This window comes from Balaenoptera musculus, chromosome 17 (assembly GCF_009873245.2).
Source record: "Balaenoptera musculus isolate JJ_BM4_2016_0621 chromosome 17, mBalMus1.pri.v3, whole genome shotgun sequence".
NCBI classification, from domain to species: Eukaryota; Metazoa; Chordata; class Mammalia; order Artiodactyla; family Balaenopteridae; genus Balaenoptera; species Balaenoptera musculus.
Genome location: NC_045801.1, coordinates 73,036,780 through 73,049,888, shown reverse-complemented (window position 1 = coordinate 73,049,888; position 13,109 = coordinate 73,036,780). Strand labels below are relative to the sequence as shown.

Below are 13,109 nucleotides of genomic sequence, written 5' to 3'. Positions count from 1 at the left end.
ATTCAAATCCTATTAACATTTGATGGAAACATACTATGGAACACACACTTGAATTGTTGGGGTCACTTTGCTATATTTTTGTATTTTGGAGACCCAGCTTTTGAAGAAAAGGCTATCGTGACTACCTCAAAAAAAAAAAAAATGTCTAGCACCAAAATAAAGCTGATTTTTACTTAAGAATACAGAGTTGAATAAATTTATGTAGAAGAGGAATTGCTACCTATCTTGTTATGTTTTAAAAGATTATAAATTGGATAAAAATGTATCTGAATGTTATAAAAGAGGACCCCTAGTAGTACTGGTCAAGAAAAGGACTTAAACAGGAGTATTTAAAACTATCTGCAAGAGACACAGAAGAAATGATCATTATGTTCTAGTTTTCCTTGACAGTTTTAAAAACCATCTTCTGGTACCTTAAAAAGTTGATAGCAAAATGATTTCTTAATCCAGTTTTTCATTATGGCTTGGTGTATCGGCAGGGATCGTGCATTGTCTAGATGAACAAATGTATTCTGTGTGGTATTAGGAGTTTTTGCATGCAGTTTCGTTTTCATTAGGTCAGATATTTGCTGAAGGTCATCGATATGGGGTTTTGCTGTAAAAACTTAATTGAGAGTACTATTTAACTCTCGGTGGCGCACATGCATTGATTTATCAGTTGTTATCGATACTTTAGGGATATTGATGCGGGAAATATAAGGCATGGGGCGTACGAAAAACCTTGTTAAAAAGTGAACACTAAGTGATCCACTTTGAATTCTAGTAATAAGAAACCTGATTCAGAAGCAAGTGCTTTGAAGAAAAAGGCCAACAAGGGAAAAACAGAAGGTTCTGAGAATTCAGACTTAGACAAAACACCCCCATCATCTCCTCCTCCTGAAGAAGACGAGGACCCAGGTGTTCAGGTAATACCATTATTCTGGTCCCGAGCTGTGGTTGTTTAGCGAGGGTAACTTTAGCTGCATATCGAGTGCACTGGACCTCCCTGTCTTTGCTATAGAGCTGCTGTAGAGATGGCTTTATTGTCGTCTGGAACATTATATCCATAGTGATGAGAGCTGGGGGGCCAACCCAGAATTAAACTCCTGACTTCTTGGTTTTGCCATCTTTGACTCTGTGATAAATAAAACTGAGACTCTTCATTTATTTCTGTACATGTATCTTTTGATGTTTATATATATGTTAGTGTTAACATAGTCTTAATATGTTGGTTCATTTAAAGCTTCATCCACATTTCTAATTTTCTGCTAAGTTTGGTTCCTTGTCAGTTCTTTTATTTTGCAGAACAAAAAATCACAGTGTAATCTGTAGCTCGTCTTCAGGTTTCTGACATCTGACGGTCAGAGTCGAGATGTATTTGTGTAATACTAAAGTTTCTATGAACAAGTTAGTGACTTTCTGGACGGCAGCACCGCACAATTTTCCAGCGTTAGAGTCTCCTGACTTTCGGAGACTTTTATAGGAATCAGTCAAAAAAACTGGCCCTGAAATAAACATCAGGAATTTAGGTTCTTGTGCGTAAAGCACACTGCCTTCGCTGATTGGACAGTAAGTAAGGGACCCCTACACGTGACCGTTAAACATTATTTCCTTGTTACGTTCCCTGGAAGCTTGCCAGCTTGGTCCTCTGGGATGGCTGGGAATGTGGCTTCTGTGAATGACATCTAAGTTATCAAGGAGCAGTTACTGAGGATCCTGCTACAAAAGCAAGCAGCCCCTGGAAGTGGGTTTGACCTTTTCTAATGGTTTGGTGCACTCTCAGTACTTCTCCCTGTACCTACTGATTTGCTTAAAAGTTAGAAACAAAGTACTTGCAATATACAGCTCTGTGCTAAAGAATTTCAGGTAGATTTTGTTTGTTTGTGTGTGTGTGTGTGTGTGTGTGTGTGTTTAACTAGACCTCCCTGATATCTATAACTTCACAGAACGACCTAACCTTAGAGGACCTGAAAGGGCAGGGAGAGAGAGAGACGGAGAGAGAGAGAGAGAGAGAGAGAGAGAGAGAGAGAGTGTGTGTGTGTGTGTGTAAATGAATGTGTTTCCGTTTGGTTTGGTTCTATAACTAACATAGTGATAACCTCTGGCAGTTTGAGTTAATTTTGTAATTTCCTCTAACTTTCCATATCAGTGAAAAGATATTGGGAAGGTAAGTAGCTATCTTTTTAAAAATTGTTTAGGGAGTTTTAAACTAAAGTATTTTTAATGATTTTGAATTTAATTCTTATGCCCACAGGTGTTTTTTTTTTTTTCCCCTGAATTGCTTTTGCTTAAACTAAGACCTTTGTGCAGTAGATTTGGACAATGTTAAGAAGACTGTCACACAAGTCAAGAAAATTCTGTTGTTCTTTCACAAACACTGCTGTTTTTTACAAGTCTGTTTGCATTAACACAGACTGAGATGGACTTTATGAAATACTAGTGGTGTTTTTTTTTCCTTCTGCATTTCAGTTATAGAAAAATGCTAATCAATGCAAATGAACATCCGTGCGTCCTTTCTAATTGGCTGGTGCTGAACTGTCACGGGTCAGACAGCTAATATCAGTAAACACACGGGTCCATGTTTCTCAGTGTCTCTTCTGTGTCACAGCAACACAGGAAGTGACGCTGACTGCTTGTTTGTTGTGTTTCTTCCTGTAGCACACGCGTAAAGGGCTTGAAGTTCTTGAGTTTTATGATCAATTTGTTTAAACTTTAGTAAATGCCATGTCTTTTTTTTTTTTCTTTTAACAAACTGAAAATTGTGTCACAAAGTACTACAACAGTGAGATTGTGGCAACACATTTAAATTTGCTCTTCAGCATACCTGTTTTAACTATATGAAACTTTTCTGAAATAATCCAAGTTTAACAAGTTGACCTGTTATTGTAGTGTTAATTCAAAAGTTTTGAGCTTTAAATGCAATTGGTTTAAATGCAGTTCTTATATTTTATTTTGATTCCCCCCAAAATTTCAAATAACAATAGTTTAACAGACCATAAAGAAGCCTATTATGTGATAAATAATTTTATTTTATGTTGGGAAATTGGAAAAGGAACCTTGATATCCAAAATAAATGAACTTAAGATCAATTATTATTTAGAAGGCAGAGAAGCCATATAACATTTAAAAATTTCAGAAAGTTGAGTTCTAATTGTATTTTGGGATTTCTTTTACTCTTACGAAGTGACCTTGTATCCACTATTACTAACCCTATCACTGTTGCATAGATTTATAACACAAAGTTGATATGAGGAGAAACTTTGGTTATAAACATTATATTCACCAATATGTACATTTCTATTAGAAAAATAAACAGAAGTCTCTGTTTTATTGTACTGGAACATTTCTTTAATATCAGAGTGGGATTTAGCGTAAAGTGGATTTGTCTTAGACTCTGTCCAAGGATGTTTAGTTACTTGTGCTGGAAGAAGACTAGGGCAGTGTGGTCCCAACCATGGAAACCTGATAAAACATCACAGATGTGTCATTAGTAGCACATTCTCCTTACAGTAATGACAGAAAGATGAAACTGTAGATTCACCCATTTCCATTTAGCTAAATTGATATATCAAAAGAAATACAGATACTATACTAAATTTCACCAAATTAAAATGTTGTTCCTGATAATAGGCTTTTATATCCTAAAGAAACTGACAGCCAGAAGCGGGCGATGCTAAAGTAAGCAGAAGAGGCGGAGCTATTCCAGATCAGCTTTGGGAAAAGAGGAGGGAAGCCGTATGACGTAGCCCGGCTTCGGAGCCTCATTGCTTTCTGATTTTCCCTTGGAAAGGTGGAGCTGGTTACTGATGACTGTAATCTTACTAATTGCATTTGGCATTAACATGTCCCTTTAAGTGCGCTGTTTTAAGCGCTTTCAATGAATTCTCTTAGGAGATCTTCACAGTATACTGATGAGGCAGCTACTATCATTACCCCTAGTCTACAGACCAGGAAACTGAGGTCCCTAAAGGAACTCGTCCAGGGTCACGCAGGGAGAGCCTGGCCTCATTCTAACGTGGGCACTCAGCTCCTGGACGCCCGAGGTCAAACTGCCCCTGGTGACGCGGGGCAGGATGGACGGTGGCAGGACCCCCGCTGGCCTGGGTGTCACCTCCACATGGAACTGGTTATTCTGTGCGGGGCTGGAGAGGAGAGAAGGGTCAGAGGTGGAGCCTTTGGCCCACGTCACCGCTCCCTCTCGTCTGAGCCGCTAGGAAGTCTGTTAATAAGATGTCTCTGCCCCAGATACCTCCCGGCAGAAGGGTACATCGTGCCTCTGCAGCCCTGGCTGTAGGGCTGAGTTCACAGCCTCGAATGACCCATCTGATGGTCCTGTTATACACAGTCATAACGTGAGCTGTCTGACATCCCCTTTGAGAGCAGGGGGCGCACAAACTTAATACAGTAAAATTGAGTGGGTCCCCTTCTTTGAGACGTGGCACGGGGGCTTGTTGGTCCTGACTTGTGCCCCATAGGTTCCATGCCCGTCCCTCCTGAGGTCTGCACGGCAGGGTAATTAGCCTCTCTCTGCCCTACTGTCCCAACTTTAAAATTCGAAAGGCTCTTCAGAGGGGTTTATTTCATAATTCTTAGAGAACAGTTTGTATCAGTGTCACTTTTCTCAGTATTCTTTTTATTTCTTCCATGTGCTTTGCCACCTCACCCATGAGTTTTAATTGCACAGGGATTTAAAATTTACATGTGTCATTTTAGAGTTATCTGAGACGTTATCACATACACATATTAATGAGAAGGTTATTTCTCTGTTTTTAATTAACTGACAAAACTATTTCTATATCAGAAAGGTCAAGCCATCTAGAATTGTTTAGAACAAAAAGTACAAAATCCTTTTTTCTGCTCCATTCATTTCACTCTCCAGAATTAATAGCTGTTAACAGTTTGTTGTGTCTTTTCAGATTTTTTTGTTATTGAAAACATACCCGTATACATTCATTTTTTAGCAAATATTCACTGAGTATAGGGAAGTAAACAGGATTTACAGTATGTTTCTCTGGAGGAGTTTATATATTGATCGCCCACACATACAAATAGAAACACAAGGTTTTTTTGTAATCTTAGAATTATAAGCTAGCTATTGTTACTTGACTTGCTTTTCTTTTTACTTAACCATTTATCTGCTAGATGTTACCCAGATGTGTCATGTAGCTTACTAGACGTATGCTTGCTGGGAAGGGGGGTGGGCGTGTTTTACGTTTTGACCACGCTGTCCTGCAAAGGTGTACTGCGTTCTGTTTCGACCACTGGGTGGGAGAGGGCCCATTTTGCCAATAATCCTATTAATACTAGCTATTAACAGTCCTTCACATTTTCATCAGTGCAGTAAAAAAAATTTTTTTAAATTCCTTTTCATAGTCACTCATTATAAATTCTGCCGTTCAATCCTTCAGCTCTTTAAAAATGTTCAGACTATTTCTTTTAGGACCAGGATGAAAACATAAACTTTCTATTTAAATGGGTCTCTGAGATAGTTGTGGAACCTTGGATACTAATGTAACAATAGTTATCTAGAACTTTATCATTCACAAATTTTCTTCTCATGCCTTCACTTTTTTTGACTTTTTCTTGTGGGGAAAATTTTTAAAACCTACAAAAATAGAATAGTATAATGAACCCCTACATATCCATCACCCAGCTTCAGTATTGCCTTCACGTTTGAGCAACTCACCGGCCGAATGAGGAGGAAAATGTGTTGTTACTTCCATTTCCCAGTTAAAGGCCAGGCACCTGGGAGTGGCGGGGCCATCGCTGTCCGAGGCGCCTGGCTTCAGATTTCCCCCATTTCCATTGTGTGTGTTGCCACTGTGACATCTTCTGTGATTTGCAGGGTTAAAGTCACCAGCTTTTCTTTACGATTATTATTATTTTATAAATGTACCGTGCCCTTCTGAGAAGTGGGAGAGCAGCAGCTTTCTAAACCCAGCCTGTCGGCTTTTCGTTTTAGAAGAGACGGTCCAGCAGGCAGGTGAAGAGAAAGCGGTACACCGAGGACTTGGAGTTCAAGATCTCTGACGAGGAGGCCGAGGACGCAGACGCTGCCGGGAGAGACTCCCCCTCCACCACCCTCGCAGTCGGAGCCGCAGGTGAGCGGCGTGCGCAGTTCTCGCGTGCGTTTTCAAAAGATGGGCTGGAAATTTTATAGCCGGAATCTGAGAAGTTCAGTAGAAGCGTCGGACTTCGAGCTGGGCACATTCATCTCGTGTTGGCGAACACGCTATGGGAAATTAGTCGTTTAGGGGTGTCTTTTAAAAAGCCCCGTTCACTGAGATTTATTTTTGTCCAAGACTGTGATATGTAATTTGACACAATTTTGGAGAATTAATGGGTCTTTGTTGAGGATGAGGCAGAGCTAGGATGCAAGGAGGCTGAATTTACCTCCGAGAGTTCAGTGCTGTAGCTTCTGGGACTTTAATAAACCACTCAAGCTTGTCTCCTGCTGCTTGGCACTGTAAGAGCCCCTTTATGAAATTACTGCCTTGTAGTACCCAGCAGGGCCTACTTTATTCTCTGTGCCATGTAAGTGATGGATAAAAGAGTTTGTATAAAATATCGGTAGTAATGGAGGATTGATTATTGTGAAGATCTTTTTTTTTTTTTTTTCCCCAAAGCCTTCTTCTTACCGTTACTGTGCTTTAGTTAACAAACTGGTAACCCATTGAAAAATATATTAAATACAGTTTTGTATTTTATTTGGTAATTTGCGCTCTGTTGTTATATAGCATTTTATGGGACCTCCATAGATAAAAAGCTGCCTACGATAACAGAATGATGAGTACATTAAACCCCATGGGTCCAGACGAGGAAAAGTTATGTTTTTGCCATCACGCAGAGATCATTTTCTCTTGGCAGCTGGAATTTCTGAACGCTCCTTGGCTTTAGGGACCCATGCTAGTCCACACAATTAAACCACATAATCATGAAGTAATAAACACAGCTCTTCCCTTTGCCTTTCCGCAAGGGAGATTTTTGTTCTTTTCAGTCATATTCCCCACTGGTGACCGTACCCAGTGATTTAAAGGGTATGGAGGGAGGTGCAAAAGGAAATGATGTCTTGCTTTTACAGCTTAGAATGAAATGCTTTCTGGTTGGATTCATTCAGTCCACTTTATGTTTTAGGAATCTGTTGATGCAGACGGTCCAGTGGTAGAAAAAATTATGAGTAGTCGTTCAGTAAAAAAACAGGTAAGCATCATGTGGAGTTATCAAAACCTGTGGTGTGTGTGTGACTCTTAAATTATTTTTTGCTTTATAATTTCCTTTAAAAATTTCACTGTTGAAAAATGAAACTTCTGGTGATGTTTCTAATCCTGTCTGATTTATTAGTCCAATATCAATCTTTGGGATGTTCAACCCAAAATGAAATTAAAATATAGCAAACAGTCAGTGCTTTATTACCCCATTTAGAGTAGGCAAGAACTCAAACGTCTCAGAAGAAATGTCTTAGGACTCCTAGAGTTGTAGGCTGCCTTTTTCATAAATATTATTTACGAAAAATCATGACCGTGAATCTATCTCTCATCTCTCTTAGGAAGGTCCCTACCCCAGCCCCCCACCCCCCGGAAGATCTCTTTATCATGTTAGCAAGTAGGTGTTTTCTCATACTTTTCATATGCAATTGAAATATTAGTATTCTTTTGTTAGTGCAGAAGTGAAATACAGAACTATTTTCAGTGTAATTTTTGAAGATAATATGACTTATCCTTCCAGATTATTCGGAATTCATGTTGATCCGCAAAGGTGAGCCCTAAGTACCTGTCACTAGCCTGGTGCCCATGTCACTGAGGGACACATACACTCTGTGACAACGAATTCCAGGAACACTGCATCTTCTTTTTACTGATGGAGACTCCCCATTTCATCCCACCCATTTCCCTTCTTGCCCAGTTTGAGAAAACACTTTAGTTTGAAGAAGTACATAGGCACCCAGATGCATTTACATATTCCAGCAAGCCATGTTTGGTGTCTCTAGAAAATGGTCTCCTTTAGACATAGGTGTCTGTCTTCTAGCTTGAATCATTGTCAAAGGCAGAGTTGTTTCTTTTTATTGCTTTCAAGGTGTGTGGAAGACAACCTCATTGTTTTGACATGTAAAATAAGCTTTTTTTTTAAAAAGATGTGAAGTGTGTACAAAGTGTAATCTCCAGGGAGAGAGATGAGGAATGGAGGAATTATGGGATTTAAAGTGAGCTTCTGGGTTTATCAAATAGGAAACATTTACTATTCAAATACTATCTAGAGATCCTTGAAAATGGTATTGCACCAGCTGTAAACTTCTCTTTACCTTTCCTCCAATACTCTCTGCTTTTGTATTGTGTTATTCAAAGTATAGATTTTTATTAGAAGATAAAACTCTGGTTCAAACAAAAATAATCAAGAACAACATGTCAAGATATTTTCATAATGAGTGTAGAGAGTGGGAGTGTATGGGGTGTCTATCTGGTAACTCTTTGAACGTGAGGATTTCCTCTCTGATGAACATAAAATCTCAACCAAATTTCCCACCCGTTCAAGCAGAAATGAGCACTATTTAACTAATTGGAAAGGTTGCAGTTTTGTCCTTCTAATGACTCTAGAACTGTTAACTTGTGAATTGTAGATATATGGCAAAATTTGAATGCTTGATGTACTTTAAAGAATAATCCCCTTCAGCGAATTGAAGTGGCTTGTTTGAATAAATAGCACGTGGTTTGGATGGGATATAATAATTTTCATTCAACCGATAGTGCTTCAGCAGGCATACCCAGCAGGTTTGGGGGTTGCAAATTATAATTAGCTCTATTATTCAGAGCTGCTTAGACTATGCATGATGTAGGGCATCACTTTTTCCTTCTGTTTTGCCCACCATAGGGCATTTTTTGTTTTTTCTTGCCAATCCTTAAAGATAGGTACCCACAGTTTAGGAGTAGGTATTGCTGCCATTTACAGATGACCAGGCTTATCTTAACACAGGAGATTAAAAATCACTGTAATTGTACATGAGGGTAGAGTATTTGTTGAGTAGGTGAATTTTAGGATGGAGAAAATTAATGGGAAATTTCCTCTGGAAGGAGAGATATGCCTTGAGATATGATTTAAAATAAGAAAGAGGTATGGAGCCCATTGAATTGCTTGTAGGTTAGTGGCATTTCATAAAGGGCCATAAAAACCCATTAGCAGATTGTAAACATTAGCAGGTACTAACTTTTTAAACTGCGAATGTTCTCCAAATAGTTACTTTAGTTATCAGCTTTAGTAATATTGGAGGAAAGTGTAGCAGATAGAAGCAAAAGGAAATTTGAGATTTTCCCCTGGATTCTAGCTATGCCTGCTGGTCTGTTTCCTATTACCATGAATAATGGAAGACATGGCTGTGAGAAGGTGCCTTTGTCTCCCCCTGGCAGCGCTATGGAAACTGGTTAAGGGCTCAGAGCCTCCCCAGCATACTGCTGACACATAGTGGGGACAGTTACTGGTTTTTGCAATCAGCTGACCTCATCACTGTAGCCCGAGAAGCATCAGCCATTATGATGGAGTCGTGCAAACTCACAGAACTCATCCGTAACTCAGCACCTCGTGTTATATAGGGATGGCTCAGGCACTTACGTTGTTCTAAACCCAAATTAATGTGCGTGGGACCCAGTGCAAGGGACATAGGTGGTACTTGTATTTGAATTTCGAGGTAGGTTTAAGAATGGACTTTTGGATTGTATAAAGGTTAATTTTCTTCTTTTCCACATTTAGTCCTCATGTAGTCCCTTCTGCTTTGAGCCATCTGTCTTTGGGGGAAAACAGTTCAAATCCTTTTTGTACCAGAAGGTCAAAAATAGTTTTGAAAATGGATTCTGTATTATTATGTCCTATTTTCTTCCTAAATGAACTATGATTTGGTATGTCTGGTAGAATATACAGCAGGTTGGCCAGAAGTAGGAATGGATTCATACCTTTGCTTTATTGTTACCTTTATCAGGCGCTTTTCTCATTCTTTTGTGCATTATTTAACAAATTTCTGCCTTTTCACACTACAGTTTAGCTTTGTTTCCCCAGTGTGACTGCTTAATTTAGTAATAGGATGCTTAGGAAAGGTCATTCGTTCTTTCAGGCCAACAGGATTATCATTTGCTGAACGGCTGTTTTAGAACCCAGGTGGACCAGAAGAGTTGATTTAGTGCCTGGTCAAGGTTTCTGTTCCGTGTGAACAGTGAACAAGTATGGCTCAGTATGTTTGGAACTTTCAATTTCACGTGAATAGTAAGGATTTTGACAGACTGCTTTAGGAGTCTAATGAATGAAAAGATACACACATTTCTCAAAACTAGTCTATCGAGCACATAAAATTACTTTAGAGGACTCTCAAATTGTAACGGTAAACTGTCCTAGAAATAAATTTGAGTGGGGTGTGTGTGTGTGTGTGTGCGCGTGCGCGCACCTGCAGAAATAGTGCCTTGACTCAGTTATGCACTGGATATGCCCATTATGGAAAGGCTTCTGAACACTGGGGCATGGGAGGTAGAGGCTGGGGCTGCTTTCAACTGTCAAGAGAGTCTGGTCAAACCGACTGCCGTTTAGTGCGTAATTAAAATGATGCTCCTGAGAGCTTATGAATTCACACACTTTTGTTAATTGTTTTGCTCTAAGTAAAGCAGAAGAGGCCAGCGTGATCATATTTATATGAAATGAAGGGCAAAACAGCTCTATTACAGCTCTCTACTTACAGCTCTGGGAGCAAGAAGATGATCCAGTATGTGTGGTCAGTTAAAGCACAGGGTTGTAATTTGGGACATCCAAGAGAAATAGGTCCTGGGACGATTCTGCACGAGCTCCGGGTGCTACTAAATGAGGTCTCGGAACCTGATCACCTTCTCCCAGACAGCCTGAGACCCTCTTGTTGAGATCTCCACAGCACGCCCCCAGAGGCATAGCTGATCGTGATGAGAAAAATGGGTGTTCACGAGAGTCAGGGACAGACAGTTGATGACGTTAAGAGTCGGAACTTTCTGGAGCAGAATCGAGACAGAATGAAAACTGCCCCTTTGTTCAAGAGTTGATCTGTGTGCTTTGAGGCCCACTTAGAAGTTACAGACAGTGAGGCCACTTAGAAGGAGATGGAAAGGGGACAGTACAGGAGGAAAGATCCGGAAGAGAAATCAGGAGAGATAACAGAACATAGAAAGGATAAAGCGTGTCTTTTTACTACCTCAAAGATAAGTAATTTTGAAAAACTCTTTCAGAACTGAAAAGAAATATAGTTAACATCAAAAAGTAAAAACAGAGACCAGACGTTTGAATTCCACTCGGAGGTTTGAATTTCATGATACGCTATGAGAAGCATCACAAGATCTAGGCTCACCCCTGGTTCCCCATTCTCCTTGGCTGACCACAGTCTTATCTTTGCCTTTCTACTGTGACCTCCAGTTCTATACAAAGATAATGTGTCTTGAAATGGTTGCTGAAATGTGGGAGTGGAACGAGGTAATGTTAAGGGCTAGAAAAATGTAAGGTGGGTTCGGGATGGATTGTTACTTGAATCGACCAGAATTTACCTATACAGTAATTGCATGTTTATGTCCCTGGCTCTTGAGGGCACCCAGCAACATTTCTTTTCATTTTGGACACCTGAAAGTCTGGGACATGCCAACAACACTGTAAATCAACTATACTTCCAATAAAAAAATAATTTAAAAAATAATTTAAAAAAGAGAATCTGGGGATACAGATGGTTTTCTGAACACGTTGATTTAAGAAGCTGCTTAGGGTGATGACCATTTATAGATCCATTAGGGCAGGACCAGATATTCATGGGTTTCGACCCCACTCCTGAATATCCTGTCTTCTTATTGGTGATCTCTAGGCAGATGGAAAAAACTGCTTAAAATTTAGGTTTAACTGATATGTTGTGAGAGTTTTGAAGAACAAGTTTTAAGTTCACAGTCTTTGACAGTAGTTCGAAGATTGGGGATTGAGGGTGATCCTAGTCTCTTTGAACAGATCTGGTGCCAGTCTGTCACCCAGTAAGAAGTCTCTGCTCCTTTGTTTGCCCCTCTGCCGTGTTCTGACTGCCTTAATTTTCTTTGCGGCACCTCTGAGGCAGTTTAGTAGCCAAATGTGACCCTCAAGGCAGGTACTCTTGTAAGAGTGTAAAGCAATCTCTAAACATCTGTAAGTGGTGTTTATTATTTACATCCCTGATTTATCTGATCAGATGTTCCAGAAGAAAAATTACATATTACGACTTGTTTAAACAGCCTACAACCAAGGGGGAAAAAAAATATTGAAAGGGATGCTTAAAATATCATATGTGCGGTGTCTTCTGCAGACATTACAATAGGCAGGATCAGGGGAGATGTTCGAGATAATCTCGCCACTGGACCCTTGATTTGGCTGATGGGTCACGATTTTAACCTCACCTCGGTGTAGTATTTGGAGTGTTAATTTTATTTTGGCTGCTATGTGTATGTGACATCTTGTCTGAGAGATTTTAATTGTACCATTGAGTCAAACTGAACTGAATAGTGATTGCACTGAAATTACAGCCTCGAACAAAGTTTAGTTTTTATATGGTTTCTTGTTTAGCGTTGTTAACTATATGGAGGAATAAATGTCTTTAAATATTTTAAAACATTACAAAACCCACCATGTAAAGTTGCCATGAGGCGGCCAAAAATAATCCATATGGCATTCAGGAGAGCAGTGGCTAAATTGGCTGCTGCCTGAGAAAATGGTACACTTGGCGTCTACTTAGCACTGTGGGTTTTGGCAGAAGCCACATTGGGGGTCAAGCGCTGTTGTGAATGAAGCTGCAGTTGGTTAGGGACGAGTTAAAGCCGTGCACGTCTGAGAAGCCGGAGCCCATCGGGTAGCGCGCGTGGTCCCCCTCAACCCCTCTGGCCCTCCCACCAGCTCACCACGTGCTCACACCTTCCAGGAGCGCCCTATGCCGCTTCCCCGCGATGCCCTGTTTGGTGGCCACACGGGGAGTAAATCATTACTTTGGAACATTCTAGTAGATGTTTTCAAGTACATGCCTGAAATTTTCCTCTGTTGCAGAAGGAATCTGGAGAAGAGGTAGAAGTTGAGGAGTTCTACGTGAAATACAAAAACTTGTAAGTAGATTGTGATTTTTTTTTTTTTCCATG

At 40.0% G+C, this 13,109-nt stretch overlaps 1 protein-coding gene across 1 annotated transcript in view; it reads left to right on the top strand.

Annotated features, from left to right (window-relative positions):
* The window catches only part of CHD7 (chromodomain helicase DNA binding protein 7), a 118,728-nt gene that overhangs the window by 52,142 nt on the left and 53,477 nt on the right, over nt 1–13,109 (top strand). The window contains 5 exon segments of the mRNA XM_036829850.1: nt 764–905; nt 5,942–6,061; nt 6,063–6,080; nt 7,114–7,179; nt 13,021–13,076. Of these exon segments, the coding sequence (XP_036685745.1) occupies nt 764–905; nt 5,942–6,061; nt 6,063–6,080; nt 7,114–7,179; nt 13,021–13,076 (402 nt within the window).